This window comes from Lepisma saccharinum, chromosome 12 (genome assembly GCF_977018435.1).
Source record: "Lepisma saccharinum chromosome 12, izLepSacc3.1, whole genome shotgun sequence".
Lineage (NCBI taxonomy): Eukaryota > Metazoa > Arthropoda > Insecta > Zygentoma > Lepismatidae > Lepisma > Lepisma saccharinum.
Window position 1 is genome coordinate 54,240,880 of NC_139240.1, and position 19,148 is coordinate 54,260,027.

Genomic DNA, 19,148 nt, shown 5'->3' on the forward strand with positions numbered 1-19,148 from the left:
TGAACATACAGGTTAATCACAACTGAACCAACAATTTAAAGTTGGTTCCGAAACACGAAAATATGTCTGTCCCCCACCGAGAAAAGAACATTGAACCGCATAGTTTTAAGGTGACTGTAACCTGTATCCTATCGGGAAGACCTATCCTTCATTTGGTTCAGGCCAGCTACCGAAATCGCTTTATAGTTAACAGTGGATCCGAACCCAGAACCTCTTGTTTGTAAGCTTCTACCCAGGTCATCTCCCATTTCTCACAGGCCCCTTGGAGACTCAAGATTCTGGGTTTTCTATTCTGAAGAAATAACCTGGACTCATTAGTGTTGTGGTTAGTATAATGTGGTACACATACTGGTTCCGCAACTCTAACACAAGCCAATGTGTACGCAGACTTTTCCTCACAGTTATTAATGTAGAACAAGCATATATTCAGAAACCTGTTCCTATCTATACATCAACCACCATATTTTCCACACTCAACTCTCTTCCTGGTCGTACACCATGGCCGTGAGGTCTAAGACGTTCTGCTTTGCGGGACGCGCGCAGGTTCGAGTCTCCTTAAGGAAGCGTAACAACTTTTCTCTTGAGATTTCGGCCTGTGTGGCCACCCACCATCGTGAGGAAATTGGAGAGCTACGAATGAGTAGCGTAACCCGGTCACGGGAACCTAAACAACGACTGGGGGGTTGTCGTGCTGACCACGAATCACTGGTTTGATGATCTCCCACCTCGGCAGAGTGAGTGAGTAGGAGCAGGTGGTAGGTAGACCCGGCCTCTCAATATCCTGTTGCGCCGCGGGTTGTATAACTCTCTTCCTGCCACGAATAACTATATAGGAACAGATCGAACGCAGTATGTTTTAATTCAACCAAGATTGGAAAAACCCCGGCAAACTCTCGAAATAAAGTCGAAAGTCTTTTTTTTTCCTCTTCGCTTGTGTCTCAGGCCCCCGCAAAGAACGTTACGTCTCTGCTTTCGCTGTGCAGGGTTTTCCCCCTTTAAGATGACATAAACACTTAGCACTGAATGAAGGTGCTGAGAAACGCAACACGTTTGGCAACGCAGGGGCAGGATTTGCATCGCCCATGCTCCTTTGCTTACTTCGTGTTAGTTTCACATACATCCTCAAGAGAATGTTCAGCTGTGCACTATTTGGTAACTTTCGTCATCATATTGCATCGGTCGTTGTGAAGATACAGTAGTACACGCAACGAATTTTCACGGTGTTTGTTGAGCAATTGAATGGCTTAGAACTGCTTCAAGACTATTTTCAACAAGATGACGCCAATTGCCATACATCAAATGAGTCCTTGGCGGCTGATACAAACTTTACTTGAGGACCGGATAGTTTTCTGAAACTTGTGGCCACCGACATTACCTGATTTGACACCCCAAGACTTCTTTCTGTTAGGTTACCTTAATGAAAAACTGTAAGTTCTACGCCCTAGGATATTAGAAGAATTGAAGGAGAACATAGCAATGGCACGGTATGCCAGAGACCCGGGTTCGAGTCCTGGTCGAGCCTGCATTGAAAAATTCTACGAAGTACATCTCCTGTGTGTGCTTAATGTAAAAGAAACCACGCATATTTACAACAGCATACGTCAACGAATGGCAAGGAACATGGAACGACGTGGAGGGGAAGGAGGACATTTTTACATATTATGTAATGGTTAATATGTTCACATGCATTGGTAATGAAATGTGTCAGTTTTATATGAATCACCCTGTATAATCAACCCTGATACACACTGGAGCAATTTACCCTGCAATCATTTCATTGCCGAAATTGAGAACGCATCGTAAAAATACACATTTGCAATTGTATACAGTGACGTAACAGGATACTCGTTTAGAGAGGAGTGGGAGAGTGAAGGGAGAGCATCTCACTTAAGAATTCATGAAATGACGTCACACTCAACTTGGAATAGCTGCAAGTTGTGCGTGGAAGGAATTGAAGTAGCTTGGACGGCTGGAAAATTGCATGGTGACCATAACTGGAGCGAATTGAATCATTAAGACCAATTTATGCACAGATGGGCTAATCGGGACTGGACCTAAATTTTTAAAGTGGGATCCGAATCACAATGTGCCTCTACCGGGTATCGAACCCGGGACCCTTTGCTTACAAGGCGACGACGTTACCAGTACGCCATCTGGGAGGCCCATAACTGGAGTGAAGACCAATGGCGTACTCTTTCGTTCTTTGTAGTACCTCGTTCTCTGCCTTATTCGATCTTTGTATGTCCGTCTCAGGCTCTGTCCGAAAGGTACAAAGTGCAGACTTGAAGTAAGGTATTGGCGGAAGTGAAGTCACCTAGTACAGTTCGAAAGCGCCAAGAACAGAAGGTCGCAAGTACACAGCGTGCAGTACAGATGGTTGGTGACTAGATCACATGATTTCCGCACTCGTTATTCATTTGTTTAAAATCACGGAGGTAGAAAGCCAGCGACACAGGTAGATAGATATACGTTATTGGCCAGCAAGTTGTTGGTTATAGTTCTTCTAATGTGTGGAAATGTATGTGTACGAGCATTTGAAAATGCTGTGTGATTTCTATTGTGAAAAACAAGTGTTTAAATGGCGAGGAAAACAAAGAGTTCTCAGTTTTATCTACTGATTGTATTTGGCGCTGCAGTCGAAGTACAATTCCAAAGACACTTCCAGTCCACGACTTGAAGACCGCGCTCCAAGACCATACTTGGAGGATGTTCGCTTCAAGTACGGTCTTGCACCTTTGGGACACGGCCTTAGTTTGGCTTTCTCTGTACCTGTGTCCCTCTCAGTGGCTTTCCCAAGGGTGGGTTGGTGAAGGACATAACCAAGGTGGATTCATTTAAATCTCGATTTAAATCAGGTGATTTTTTAAAAAAAAATCACTTTAAAGAAATAATTTACAGAATAATGTACATAAATAAGTCTTTTCAGCTAGGTTTGTAATTTGATCAAGCGTGTCATCCAATTCATCAAAATAAAATCTCGACATTTAATCTTGTCATTATGAACCGAATTTCGCGTGTAAGCTTTACCGATTCTATAATTTAATCTTGTGTAAATATGGCTAAGAATTTGGAATTGAGCAAACATTAATACCTAGTATTGACGAAACGACTTACTGCAAAATTGAAGATGTCGAAATGGATATATGTTTGTCCACGTTAACAGCTAAATATTTATTGAAACGAGACAAAAAAAAAATCGGCGTGGTAAAACTCTAGAGGCAAAACACCGTAAAATGACTGCGTATTTTCATTTATTTAAAATAAATGAAAATCCGTCGACTCCATCACGCATCGTTCCCTTAGGAACTACGGGATCGAACCAGGGACTTTCAGATGTCCCTTGGATGGCGACAGCTCTATTCACCATTCATACTCGCTTGGCGTCTTTAACTCCCGCAGGTTGTTAATGAATAGCATTCCGTGACAATACACTCAAATTGGATTTTAGTCTCCCCAAGATTGTTTCGGCATAATGATTGGATAATTACCTGTTTCAACTAGGAGCTGATGTTCTTCGTAGATATTGGCTCGTAGAATTGACTTTTCCCAACAGCGTGTCGGCGGTTCAAAGAGGTTTCAAACACAGCTCTGTCCCTCTGGTGTAATCACTTTCTATCTCTCCCTCACCATCAGAATCCACACTAATTATCCTCCAAGGATTGCTGCCATGAATTCCGGACTTCCTTGAATCTGTTTATTACACCGAGTGACCCATCAAGATAGATTCTTTACTCAGCAATCCTTCAATTCCTAGGCCCGATTATATAAAACAGTTGATCCTCGATTAGCCAGTAAAATTAATCTGCAGTCACGCTGAACTCTGAATATGTGTCGTATAAAAGTTGAACTGAGATTCAGTCCCTGCGATCAAAGTTGATCCGCAATTTTTCTCCGATCAGCAGACATTGACCGTACTTCAGCTGTTGTAACATGGCTCTAGTAACGAATACTTGCTTGTAAAATGTGTTGCAAGTGAACGTATGCGGCAAGACGGGAGGATCAATTCATAAAATCCTGTTTTCATAATAATAAAGAAGAAGCATGCACAACGAGGTGAACAATGGTAAATATTTCTTCCATTTTTCTTTCTTTCCATATATCGTGCGTCATTGGTATTTACTGTTTGAAATACCATGTATTTTTTTTCTTGAAATTTGCTTTAAATGACTGCAAGAGCATATTGTAACATTGTTTAATTACACGATCTGAGAAAAGTAACTTGAGAACAATCGAGTGTTGATACAAACCGAAAATATACCCCCTTACATTTTCTTGTTGATATAACTTTGTAAAACTTGCGTTGGGATGAAGAGGGAGTATAAAAATATTACCATTTCGTTTTACTGCATCCAGCCAAGTGTTATTGCAATTCAATGTTGTCCGCAGAATGGAACAGATCATGTAACTTTGGTTGTCGTGTATATATCTACTGCTTTATGAACCGAGCACTTTGCATTTTAGTTGATAAAGCTTTCTCTCCTCCCGATATATAAATGACACATATTTTATTTCGAATATTATTTGTTTTGTGCATAATTTACATCCGAGAGGACAAGCGCCACTGTTGTTTCAATATTTCTTTCCATTCGGAAAAAGCAAACACATTTTACAACGTAGGCTATTCAAGTGCAAGGAAAATTCCGTATATTGCTTACAGGAACTAATGGTCCACCTGTAACATGTTGTCGTGTAATCACAAAATAAATGTAATAAACATCTCCTTACATGATCAATACCTCCAAATCCGAGTATGAGAAACTTGTTATATCTCTTCTAGCATTAAAAAGAAATACATCTTTTTTAAAAAAAATTATATTTATGCACGCATATTTTCTCCCCTTTGCAACCGAGAACCGAGAGTTGCTTTCGTTGTCAAGGACAAATCATCCACGTGGAACGTACACAAGCAATAAATGGCCGTTTAGTATCTAATTTACGTGATGTTACTAAATTTGCAACATGTTCGAATATTTACTACATCCAGCACCTCAGATTTATTCTTTATTCAAATATTAAATACATGCATTTTCCGAAACCGACTTTAAAATGTTTGCTGTTCAGTGTTGGACAATTGGCAACATCACAGGCACACTAGCGACATGTCTGGATTTGCCACGTTCCCAAACATATTTCTTTGACCCAAGATCAGGATTTAATCTAAGATCGACAAATCGACAGTTAGCTTTGTACAACATGAGAGAAGCTTGAACTTAGTTCACTACCGGATCGTAGGTCAAATCTGATCTCCAGTTAGTGATGTTTATACAACCGGCCCTCAGTGTCTGTTTCCTGTCTGGGATTCTGATAGCCAAGAATCGATAAAGTTATCTATCTGTTTAAATAAAATATACGATATTATATGGGTGTTATAAGATATCATAATCACTATTGGTGGAAGTACATTAATCTTGGAATCATTCAATGATGTTTATTACGCTCTATGAGCAAGAGAAAAAGTATATGTACTAATGGGGTGAAGCTTATACGAAAGGAAAATGTGATATGTAAACTGTAAACACACTTAAATTTCTCTTGATTCAAAATCCAATAATTTTTATAGGCAAAAGTAACAAACATTTTGTGTAGAAAAATGTACAAAATACTAATCATGTTGAAGCGTAAATAGTGTCATTATCATTAAGCTCTAAATAAACATTGCAGCTGATATTTTGCAAATTATCATTTAAACAATCGCCAAAAATTCTGCTACAAGGACTACACAAGATATTTTAAGTTAATTATATACAAGGGTTGGATAAAAAGTAATGGCAACACTGCTGTCCCGTGAAAGGGGCGAGTCACAGCGCCACAACCGTTTCGTGGTTGATAAAGGAATGTCAGACGAGGAAGTATAGTGAGTGGGGTGCGATTGTATGTTATTCAGTCAAAAACAGCAGTGCTCTGAAGCAGAGGACGAGAGTGCAAGCGCCCTAACAATATGTTTAGGCAAGAAGAACAACGTCTCTCAGGCAGACGGTCAACGCAGCCTACTACTGCACCTTCTTGCAACGCCACCTTCGTCTCGCATTAAGAAGGAAGCGACGGCACGTTCTGGCACGGTGTCCCATCATCCTGCTTGACAATGCAAAGTGTCACACTGCGAACACTGTGACGGCGCTCCTGCATAACTGGTAGTGGGAGGTACTGGAACATCCGCCGTATTCACCGGTATGAGACCGTGTGATTACGACTTTTTTTGCCAAAATGAAGGAACCACTGGGCGGGAAGCACTACGACACGCGCTAAGCCATCATACGTGCTATAGGGCGGTCACTGCGGGACATCGACAGAGATGGACGCGCTGACGGTGTACGACGCCTTCCATACGTGTGGCAGAAGGTCGTAGAGATGGGGGGGGGGGGCGATTACATTGAAGGAATGTAACACGTGCTCGTCTGCGAATACAGTCTATTAGCAATTATACCAGTGTTGCCATTACTTTTTATCCAACCCTTGTAGTACATCCAAAACGTTTTATTTTCACTGAAAGAAGGGTTTCTGAAATTATTATAGTTTCATTAACACACTCAAGAAACTTTTCCAAAGTAGGGTTAGTATCAGAAGCAAAGAGGATATATATTTACATATAATTTTCTATTTCTTTAATCAAACTGTTCAATCATTTTACAGGTCCGTTTACCAGAAAAAGCCTTTCTATAAAAAAGATGTACGTTGACGGAACACATACAAGCAATTTTAAGCGCGTTTTCTAAGAAAAAAATTAAAAAAATCGATCAAATAAAAAAAATCGGATTTAAATCAAAAAAATTATCAAAAATGATATTTTTAATAAAAATCATAATTTTTATCCACCCTGGTCATAACCCCCTTTGGCTGAGTATTCCTAAAAAAAAAACTTCAAATCAGGAAAAGATGCCAAATTAGGGCTGACTACTAAAAACAATAGTTTACGTAATCCCCTTCCCTTTTGAAAATTCTGGGCACGCCACTGCTCCCCCTCCTTTTCTGCTTCTCTACACCTGTCTCCTCCCTCTCTTTCCCTCCCTCCCCCATTAAAATTGAAGTCCTGATTCGAACACCAGTTCGACATCTTTGACACAGCTCGAAAGGAAGCCGACCGGACTTTATCTGGTTTCGAGCCTGCATCTGTTTTTCGGCAAAGCGCTGCTGTCGCTTTCACATGCAGTGTTTACAAATCCATTCATTAACTCACGTTATGAAATCTTTAAAGAAAATCACTCTGCAATATCAGTTCCTAAAACGGACGCTAATGGTGGTAAAGGGTTGAGGGGAAGGTATACTGAGCTCCACTTGAACTTCACGCATGGTTGTCGGAGGAAAACTGATCTTTTGGAACTTTCTATCAAGTAAAGTGGAGTTCGAATCGGGACTTCAACCATATGAGGGCCACTATTTATATTTTGAGCCTTGGCAACACTGATTGAAGTTAGGCGCGATTTGACGTTTGCACGGAATCGTCTGGCATTATTGACCATAACGTACATCAAATGTTTTGTCAATAGCTTGATTTGTGTTGTTTATGTTGCCTTGGAGATTGTGCGACAACAATAAAATGGAATTAACTCGTGAACATTTTCGTGCGATGATTTTTTACGATTTTCGACGTGGATTATCAAGACAAGAGTGCATTGATCAACTTACTTCCACATTTGGCGATGAAGCCCCATCCTTTGCCACTGTGAAACGCTGGTATAACGAATTTAATCGTGGCCGTCGCGAAGGTCGTCCAAATCAGTTGTTATTCAAGAAAACAATGATGCTGTGCAAAACCTAATACTGGAAGATCGTCATGTGACATACTGTGAGATTGAGGCAACCATAGGCATTAGTTCCACCAACATATATAAAATATTACATGATCATTTAGCTGTGAGAAAGGTATGTTCTCGTTGGATCCCACACAATTTGACAAAAACTCAAAAAGACGCTCGCGTCAATTCGTGCAAACAAATGCTCAATAAATACAATCGTGGTGCTTCAAAAGACGTATATAAGATTGTAACAGGTGACGAATCATGGATATATGCATATGAGCCGGAACGTAAACAGCAGTCGACTGTATGGGTGTTTCAAGATGAACCCAATCCAACAAAAGTTGTTCGCGCGGGAAGCACATCGAAACAAATGGTCGCCTGTTTTTTCGGGAAAACTGGTCATGTGGCAACTGTGCCTTTAGAGAAACGTAGAACGCACAACAATTTGTTTGCCAGAGGTCTTCGGTCAAATACGGAAAACAAACAAACGCCGTCGGATCATTCTTCATCAAGACAATGCCAGCTGTCACACATCTCATCTAACAACCGACTTTATGAACAGTCAAAAAATCGAATTGATGGTTCATCCGCCATACAGTCCTGATTTGGCACCCAATGACTTCTTCTTGTTCCCGAATGTCAAGAATAAATTGCGTGGACAATGATTTTCGTCGGCGGAAGAAAACCATATTATGGAGGTGTCGCAAGAAGATTGGAAAAACTGCTTTGACAAATGGTTCGAACGAATGCAAAAGTGTATTGACCATAAAGGAGAATACTTCGAAAAACAATAAAGCAGTTTTCAATGCCAAATTCCTGTTTTTTCATTGTTAGGCTCAAAATATAAATAGTGACCTTTGTACCGTCTACCAGCTTGTTTCTCTGTGTGCTCTGCTCCTTCCATCTCTCGAGGTCGTGTAGATTAACTTCAGTGTCCAAGCACTTACGCAACGGAGATGAACGAGCCGCGAGTAGAGATGTCACCCTTGACCGTTCGTTTGAATATGGTGAGTATGTTTGAAGCCAGACGACGAGACGGTACAGATAGGCGACAGCAACATTTTCGGGTAATAGGACCAGAAGGTAGGAATTACATTTCTTTCATTTCCTGTTCCCATGTTTATTGAGCCCATTAATTAATGCAGAATACTTCACTTTCGGTCCATAGGCGTGTGCAGACCCTCTGATTGGGGGGGGGAGGGGCAAAAGCCTTGATGAAAGTTTAATCGGTGAAAGCTTAATCGGAGAAAGAAAACCGCATTTCATCTTAATATTTTATCGCCTTGATGGGTACGGAACAGGGTCTTTTATAGCGTGGGTTTGGACTAGGGATGGCCAAACGGATCCGGATCCGCAAAATCCGGATCCGAGAGTTTGGTATCTCAATCCCATTATATTATTACCACACCTTAAAAGGTATTATGATCTTCGATTACAAAGAAATTTTTCATTAGTTAGTCCTACAAGATTTTTTTTTCAGGTGTTGTTCCTAAAATACTTTGCTACGCATCGGCTAACACACTCGTGAACAAAAATAATCTTACTTGTTTAACACAAAATGTCAGAGGTGATTTTGTAAATGCCATTGAAACGAATATGTATTCATTCGAATGTAGGTTAATGGAAATGGAAACACACATAAATGTGAGACATTCCATTCCAGGATGAAACCTTTAACACAATTAAAAAGATAGAAATGTTTATACAAAAATTATACAATTGTTCTACAGTTACAGTTTCAAACATTAAAATGAAACATTATAATATATGCAGTGTTATATAATTATAAAGTGTAAGACTAACAAGGGAGGTTATATAAGTGTCCCCCCCCCCCGATTTCCATGAAACTTGGCAGGTGTATAGAGGGGCCCAAAGGAAGAAATACGTGTTTCTTTTGTTTCGGCTAAAAAACTGTTCTAGGGGGCAAAACCCCCCTCAAATGTCAAGATGAGGACAAATTGAAGTGGGGATCTGACCCCTGTGTCCCCCTCCGATTTCCATGAAACTTGGCAGGTGTATAGAGGGGCCCTATGCCCCCTGTTTCTTCCTATGCCATATTTACGTGGTTTCGGGGCTCAGATCCCCACTTCAGGTAACAATATATTATAAACACATTCTTACTTTCCAAAGAAGCGCTCATGTGGGATGGCCAAACGGATCCGGATCCGAAAAATTCCGGATCTGGATCCAAAAAAATTTAGGATCCGGATCTGGGCATCCCTAGTTCGGACCCGCCGAAAATCTCTATTAGAGGAAATCAAACTTCCGTCGCACCAGAGTTGTTCATCGCCCGCCCTCCTTCATTTCTCCCCTCTCTGTGGTTCAGACATTGGTTTACATGTAAACATGGTAAATTCAAAACAACTACACATATTTTTTTAATTTCCAACAGCGTAGGCGATTAAGGGGACGTGGAGGGGGCAGTTACCCCCACATTTTTGCTACTTTTTGCCTCTGCGCTATGGCCTCTTAATGCATGTCTACAAAAAAAAAGTAAGTTGTTCTTGCCCCCGCCCCCCTCATCCAATCGCCACTACTGATTTTTAATATATGAACAAATGTATTCTGCACAAGCATAGAGGTAACACAACTAATGAATAAATCGTGTCGGATTGTAAATAACAAGAAATTCAGTAGAAAACGGTTTGAAAGTTCAATTTCATACGAAATACAGTAATACACCTTCCTTGCCTTCCCAAGTTGCTTGGAACTTTTGTCGGCATTTAATTACTTAATTTTGTACGTAAAGACCATAATATTATTTAATAACAGTGATAAGATTCCTCTACAGTAAATTTCTAAGTGAGAACATTAGGGGGGGGGGCAACTGCCCGCTCTTGATCCCTCTACCCGTGCGCACGCCTAACTCCGTCCACTAGCGTCCGATTTTTACATTAAGCTTATTGATCTATGCTCTATCTCGGTAATCTCTGGAGCAAGACCGCGCACAACGGTAGAGAAGGGGAGAAAGCGAGTGGGCTGAGCAAAGCAGTACACGCTGCTGCAAAGGCTGCTGTAATAACTTTTTCCCCTACACGCAATGCGGTTTCCCCGCACGTGATCATTGGTCGAACCCTCTTGAGTCAATACTTGCGCAGAGACTTGCTTTCGTTCGCTCGCTCCACTCTCCCGGACATCCGTTCGCCCGTGATGACGTCATCAAAATGGCTACCATGAAACTATAGCTTCATCCCTCTATTGTTTACTAACTCCGGAACTATTCATCGTCCTGTTCATTTCCATCGCATCGACTCATGTGACAAGGTGAAATATCCTGGCACATTTTGTGGCTTATATTCACAATTCGTCCGTTGTTCTGCGCCGAAAAAAAACACACGTAAATTTCGTTGTATCTATGAAGATATTTGAAATAAGAATTATTATGAGGGGAGAAGGGCATGATGATGTAGTCGAGATGGTTTCATATGAACAATAGGACAAAGTTTTGGGAACTAATCCAAGCCTAGAAAAATGCAAAGTCTTTACTATCAATAGTGATAAAGTGGCTCCACAGTTCAATGTTTTGAAAGTACCAAGGCAGCAAGATAAAAAGGCAATGTCGAGCTTAATTTGGCTCAGTGTGGGCGGCACTCAAATCTACATAGTATATATCCTAATCCCGGCTTTTTATTTGTACCGATATATACGAACTTAAAATTGCGTTTCGCCATTGTTACCACCGAAACGGCTGAGATCCGTAATACGAACCCGTTACCTTCGAGGCACCCATGCCTCCTCGCGGAGTAAAGTCGGAGAAAAGTGCTTTTTCTGATTTATAATTCCATATAAAATTGCATAGCAGATGAATTTCTCTGAAAGAATAATTTAGTTAGGGGCCCCCACACTTTTTTATCTCGGCCGAAGATGGGGGTGATCTGACCAGCACCACGCCCCTGGCCGCCTTTACCCCCCAGAGTTTCCTCCAGGTACCCACTTTATACGACGCCAGGTAGGCACCAGAGGCGCTTGAACAGGTGGGAAAAATCCTGGTTCTCCTCCACCAGGATCGAACCAGGGTCTCTCGCATTGTGGTCAGACGCCCTAACGCCTGAGCTACCGCGGCTGACTTTAATGAAAAATGATGAGTATAACAATTGAAGGTCTTATTTAAATGATTCAAACAAAAAAAATCGAAATTGGTTGCGAAGCAAGATATTCAAAAATATGACTTCCGTCATTTTGAAATTACTATGACGGCTAAGCAAGTAAGTAACCATTTTCTTCCTGCACACTATGACCCCCTATTAAAAGGCTGTGAAGTTAAACTTAAGATATTTTAAAGTGAAGACGAAACTGGACTCCTGGTAGAATATTAAGAGTAGCTATTTTTCCAAAGAAAAATACTACATGTTATTCTATTCAAAAGTGGTACTTTGATTAATCTATGAGAATAATGCACTCAACTCATAGAGGAGTGTTCCTCACACATCTCTGAAGTCCATGATGTCAAGTCTGCTAAATCCACTAATTTCTTCTTTCCAGAACGAGTTCTTAAATTTCTCACAGATACACGAGGAAATGGTCACATCTGAACATGGAGGTGATCTTTCCTGGCTGGTTACCTTGGAGCGTAGCACTTCTTGTGGGATCCGTAATGATAATGTATTACTTTCTCTAGTACAAAATGAGCTACTGGGAAAGGATGCGTGAACCGTACGTGGAACCTTCCTTGATTTTCGGAAACATCAAGGAATCCACTCTCCAGCGTATCAACTTTATTCTGGAGATCAAAGAGATGTACAGAAAACTAGAGGGTCATAGATTCGGCGGGATATACTTTTTCCAAAGAGCTTTCTTGATGCTCCGTGATCCGGAACTCATCAAGGCAATCTGCGTGAAGGATTTCTCGCATTTTATATACCACGGTAGCGACATCATTGACGAAGAGGTGGATCCCTTGCAAGCCAAGAACTTGCTAGGTTTAAAAGGTGAGAGGTGGAAGCACATGAGAGATAAACTGACTCCCATCTTCACTTCTGGGAAGATGAAGAAGATGTTCCGCTTCGTCTGCGAGTGTGCAGAAGAGCTGAGGACAACCATGGAGGCGAAGACAGGAGAACCAATCGAGGTAAAATACCTCATGGCCAGGTACACCACTGACGTCATAGCCTCCTGCGCTTTTGGTCTTCAGGTCAACTCTGTGAAGAACCCGAACGCGGAGTTTCGGGAGATGGGACGGAAATTTACGGATCCTCCAGGTTTTATGGACGGGCTTAAGTTGATAATATTGCTTTCCTTGCCCTGGTTGGCTAGAATGTTCAAAATTACCTTCACGAAAAAAGACGTTCAAGAGTTCTTCCGAAAAACGGTCAAAGAAACATTTGACTATCGTGAAAACAACAACGTCATCAGGAGACTTCATTGATCTGCTGATAAAGTTGAAGAATGAAGGAAAAGTAGAGGACGATGAAGATTGTGAGGAGCAGGATAAACAATTACCTATTGAAGATGCAAAAATTCGTAAGTATGTTTTTTTCAACAAACCTGTAATCGAAGGGTTCAGGCAAAAACGATCAAAGTCCACTTTTCAGCATTTTGAAACTGAATCCGCCATGGTACAGATTAAGAGGTGTATAATGCGATAGTGAGGTAAATTTAGTCGATTAGGAAAGGTTAGAAGTGTTTATTCAAATGTACATTGCGATGCACAAGTATTGCCAAGAAAATGGTCCAATGTTTATTCTCTGTATTACGTAATGAGAGCTTCAGGAATTGAAACAGACCATCAAACAAACTGCTGACAATAACTGCACCAGTACACATGAAAAAAAAATCCTGAAAAATGTACAAATAAATGTAGGCTACACAGGAGGTAAGAGAAAAATTCATAAAAAGAGTCATGGACAATTTGCTGAGCAGAACTTCTGCATTATTTCGGTACATTTGGAATTACCAAGCTGTAACACTTTGAAATTTGAATGTAGTTTCATTGAAAGTTAACTTTGATCGTTTTCTCCCCACCCCTTCAATTGTTTTAAGGATTATCTTGTCAACGAGGATTCTCGCTGATAACCATAACTATCCATCCATTATCCAGAATTATTGCATCGAAGAGTTTTGGGAAAATGATTATCAGACTTCTCACAGTTCTTGTTCCAAGAAGTTCGAGTATTGATTCACAAATTCTTGATCGGTAACCTATTATTATCGTAACTACTGGCTAAAATGCTCTATATCAATATTTGTTATCGATAATAATAAGAGATATCACTCATAAGTGTGACTTGTGTGAACATTGAAAAACTACAAAACTAATAGACATCTTGATTGATTGATTTTGTGTTTTAAGTCCACTTTATGCACAGTAAGGCTAATCGGGACTGGACCTACAGTTTCAAGTGGGATCCGAACCACTATGTGCCTCCACCGGGTATCGAACCCGGGACCCCATGATTACAAGGTGACGACGATACCACTACGCCATCGGGGAGGCCCAATAGACATTTTGAACTATATCTTTAATCCTTACTGTGGACAGAATTTTCATGACATTATCTCTAGCCAAGGTATCTCTAGCAATATACATTTAGCATTTTCATTCGATCTTTTATGCTTTATCAAGCTCAATATATTCAGGTTAATCACTATACAAACTGTTCATATGATTGGGTGCATGAAAGATCCATACACTGTTACAAGTGGACTGAAGATTCTAACTTTTCAACAGATGGTATTTATTGCAGACTTAAGCCATGATGATCTGACAGCTCAGGTCCTGCTATTTTTCGTCGGCGGGTTCGAAACGTCGTCTACTCTATTAAACTTTGCTCTGTACGAGTTGGCAATTAATCCCGAGATCCAAAAAAGATTGCATGAAGAAGTTGATGCGTTTTTGGCGAAATATGACGGGAATCTTTCCTACCAATCGGTTCTGCACGAGATGGTGTACCTGGATATGATAGTTTCAGGTGAGACTTGAATGAAAACCAGAAACATTTCGAAATCTTTAAATGTACTTGTTTCCATGCAGTTCTGTGACTGTGTAGGTACTGTGTGTTGCAACATCTTATGTATGCCCCACGTTAGGAACGCCACTTGTGCAACGTCCCTCTATTGCACTTCTTAAAATAAACTTATACCACGGCTACAGAAATATCTTAATCTCAGGGGATAGGTTCTTTATTCGAGAATTCCAAATAAGAAAGCGTATAATAGCCAAGAGGATATAGTTAAATGCGGATCTATATTCTGAAAACTGTACACAATACAGAGAAAATATATAGCGAAGTTTGTATATACATTGAAATATATATATATGAATGGCTTATTGCAGAAAGGGACCTGAGTCACATTTTTGACGTATCGGAGTTAATGGTATTTTTGATTTTCCTAGTTACAGACACATCTTTTAGTGCAGAAAGGAAGTCAGTCACACGAGGCTATAGCCAAGAAAATGCACAGTGAAAAGTGTACTTTAATGCAGAAAGGTACCTGAGTCACTGACTCGGGTCCTTTTCTGCAATAAACTAAGCCGTATTTATACGTTGTACGAACTGTGTACGCTAATATGTAATCCAGCTCGGGCGGTAAAAATACTGTCAAACTTATTGACACCGGTAACATTATTGATTTCGCAACGTGGTGGCCTCATGTCTACAAAAAAAATGTGGCATCTGTGAAAACTACCATGTGTTCCTACAAGAATAGGCAGTATTTTCAGATTTCCAATTATCATTACTTTGAATACTGTCTTGAACATAAGGGTACTGTCAAGGTTTCCGAAGTCATCAAAGCTTTGACGTCTCACATCTTCTATCTGTCCAAAGGTGCAAGAATTGTAATTCCTACGCCACGTACGTTCCCAATTGCACGTATGCCGATCAAGCTTACTAAATTAAAAGACATATGAACTGCCTTGTCGTATGTACCAGACGACGTCAAAGGATTTTATGAAGATATTCTTTAGTGGCCCACTACACACGGCAATGAAACAGACTCAGATGTAGAGTAACACATGCATGTATGACCTCGTACATTATTGTACTTCAAACACCGACAATAAAGTCGAGAAAGTGCAGTACACTGTCATTCATTGATGAATCTATAATTTTCTGTGGCATATGTAACATTACCTAACCTAACCTAGGTAATGTGGCAACGACAAACGGGCGTTTGCAGGATACTTCTCGTCTTATTTCTCAAAGTTTCCACTTTTATTGCAGAAAGGTACCGGAGTCACAACCTTTTCATCTCCACTGTCTCTAGCAGCATACTGCAGGGGGGCGCATTGAGGGTTGCAAAATTTTCTATTCATTATACTGAATATTTGAGCCAACAACGGCACATTTCCTTCTTACACTATCAATATTATACGATTTTTCTTGTTTTTCTTAGAATTGTGCAAAAGTGACTCAGGTCCCTTTCTGCAATAAGCCATTCATATATTCTGATTCCAAATTTACGTCGGTTATATTCTTCTTATAAATATATGTATAATTGAAAGGAAATCATCTTCTTTTCTTCTCACAATTTTGGAAAAGGCTTATTCTTCTTTTCTTTCTTCTAATTTATTGTCCTTGCCTTTAAAGCGTAATCTCATTTATTACATGTATGCGCTCGTTTTTCCTCGCTTCTTTGGCATTATACAAACGACACAAGCTATACTTATAGAAAGATTAGGGGCGTCTAAACTGACAGTAGCGCCACCTCCTATGTAACGACCAAAAGGGGAATAGCCCAGGATCGTTAACAGCAAGCGCTGCCTATGGCCCAGTGCGTCTAATAAGGAGCGCAACCGTAAGTGCTTCGAGGCGTCTAATTTGGACACAGCGCCACCGAGGGACGGACAAACACAAAAACTGACGATGTTCTCCTCGTCAGAGGTATTAAATCAAATTTTGATCACTAGGATCAAAAATGCGATACATTTCTGAATTCATTTGCTCACTTATTAACTTTCCTAATAGTTTCATATACGAGCATATTCTTAATTATCTTAATTGGCTATATACAACATTTTATTCACTCCTTCCATAATTTTTATACTCTTCCTTTATGTATTTTGCATTTACTATAATATATATAATCACTCTTCTCCGCTCCTAGTTTCTACAATGAGCTCTGCTCTTCTTTTTATGACGCGCTGCCATCTATCGTCGCTCTCGGGAAACAGTTCTTCCCTGCATTTTTCATTGTGTCGTCGGAACTGGCACGTGACAGTGTGATAAGTGTTTCGGCAGGCCAATAGTTGATTTGAAATGCACTGTACTTGGACACACACTAATTCGAAATTGGAATTAATCACTCCTAATTCAGAAATAATACTCAAACACACACAATACGAAGGAGTTACGTATATATCTGGATTAGTCTTGAATTCCAAGCGTAGAAATATTCTCATGGATACCTAATTTATTAAATGTACATTTGTTTTTTTACTCGATAACCGGATGGATAAATTTTCGAGGTTATAATTCATTTGAATATGGAAAACTGTGCTATCGCCACAGTTCATGGTGGATGTCGAAATATTTTGTGTGGCTGTGTATATACTTTTAGATTTCTTTCCGGTCCCTTGTCTAGAAATTGTTATAAGCAATTCTTATTTGTGTATGTTAAAACACTAGTCATTCCCATAATGACTATATTAGAGCTTACTTTGTTTCTTGATTTACAAATAAGGCGATTCTACATCTTATGAGTAAGTTTTTATAGTATTCGATAAGGTAGAGAGTGACCAAAGGATACACCAATACCCATCTTTTGCTTCCTTGTAGTTAGTAACAGTGGTTGGTTTTCTTCTGATATGTGTTACAATACCGATGATGTGTACTAGTACAGTGACGCGGCCCGCATTTAAATTTAAAAATCCAAAGTAATAATATATTATTAACAGTGTTTGTTTCTTTTTTTCTTGCTTAACAGAAACATTGCGAAAATATCCACCAGTGGCACAAACTGATCGGCTGTGTAGGAAGTCTTATACAATACCGAAAACGAATATCACTTTGGACGTTGACACAGCTATTTCTATACACATCATTGGGTTGCACCATGATCCACGAAATTATCCGGATCCAGATAAGTTTGACCCGGAAAGGTTCAATGAGAGAAACAGAAAGAAACTACCTCCGTGTACTTATATGCCCTTTGGAGAAGGACCTCGAATGTGTATTGGTAAGGGTTTGTATTATATTTCAATTCTCTTGGTTGTGTGATTTATTTTCCTCTGTACGAACATGACTACATACTCTGTCCCGGGAATCTGTGGATCAAGGCAAGGCGCGCTGCTGCAAACGGTTTGTAGCTTCAGCCGCGTTTTCTTCTACCTGCACTCACTGCCCCTCTCACACGTTCATTGGTGGAGCCCTCTCGAGTCACTTGCGCAGACTTGTTTCAGTTCGCTTGCTCCAGAGGTTACCAGGACAGAGTGTATAGTATGCGAGCTAGTACTGCTTCCCTTTCGCGTCAAAACATTCCTCCATTCGGGAAACCTAAACAAAAAAAAGGTACAAAAACTCACTTTCGCATTTCAAGCCTTATTTTGTTTCTCTTGTGAAACAATTTAGGCACTGATAAGGAAAATCGAAACTGGCAATAACCATCGAAAAAGGCAATTATAGTCATTATGCATTACGTATACTGATTGTGGGTTTACTACCCTGAAATCTACGTCTGTACTAATCAAAATGCACTACTAAATATATCTCAACAGGTCGATGCTAATAAGTAATACTCGTACGTGTTTGTCGTTTCAGGCAACCGTTTTACCATGATGCAATCCAAAGCATGTCTCGCTTCCATCCTTGCACACTTTGAGGTTCTGCCGTGCCAGAAGACTAATATACCCATCGTCTTCGAACCCAGAGGAGTCTTCCTCACCGGAAAAGCAGGAACGTGGCTCAGGATTATCAGGAGAAAGGATAAGTAAGGATGAAGGATAATATTTGTTTCATAGCCTTTCTCTATCTTGGATCTCTACGGAGTATGCGGACTATACCATGACATGGTGAACAGTGCTCATAGTGAACGTCATAGCAACATGCTGATCTTTCGTGTTGTAACTAATAAAGGTGATTTACAGTTACGCACTGTGCACTGTTTTATTTTAGTTAATGATCTAGGGTCTTAGTTTCGGATCCAGACATCCATCCCTATGCATCTTTGGCACACCCAGGGTGTATTGGATGACATCTTCCACGGACTATATCTAGGAAGGCCCTGTTAAAGGGTGGTAACGTTACGTTTTTTAGTGTATATTTGTTTTACAATAAATTTTGCCTTGGTCAGCATTTTAATGTTTTGTTGTTGTGTCCCTTTTATTACGATTTTGGTTCATCGAGAAAGTGGATGGATAAGTGATGCTTAGATGGAAGTGACGAAGGGGCAGTCAAAAATTAACTCTCATGCTCAGGCAGGGACTTCGCACTGGGAGTTTCGACCACAAAACGAGCTCAGCCATTTATTGCTTTC

General features: G+C 40.2%; 1 protein-coding gene across 1 annotated transcript; it reads left to right on the forward strand.

Annotated features, from left to right (window-relative positions):
• The first annotated feature begins 12,177 nt into the window (after nucleotides 1-12,177).
• LOC145996341 (cytochrome P450 9e2-like) lies at nucleotides 12,178-18,850 on the forward strand. Its single transcript, XM_083132772.1, has 4 exons — nucleotides 12,178-13,080; nucleotides 14,155-14,644; nucleotides 17,601-17,852; nucleotides 18,434-18,850. The coding sequence occupies exons 1-4, from the start codon at nucleotides 12,361-12,363 to the stop codon at nucleotides 18,604-18,606; spliced, it is 1,635 nt and encodes a 544-aa protein (XP_082988898.1). The 5' UTR covers nucleotides 12,178-12,360; the 3' UTR covers nucleotides 18,607-18,850.
• Nucleotides 18,851-19,148: the final 298 nt, after the last annotated feature.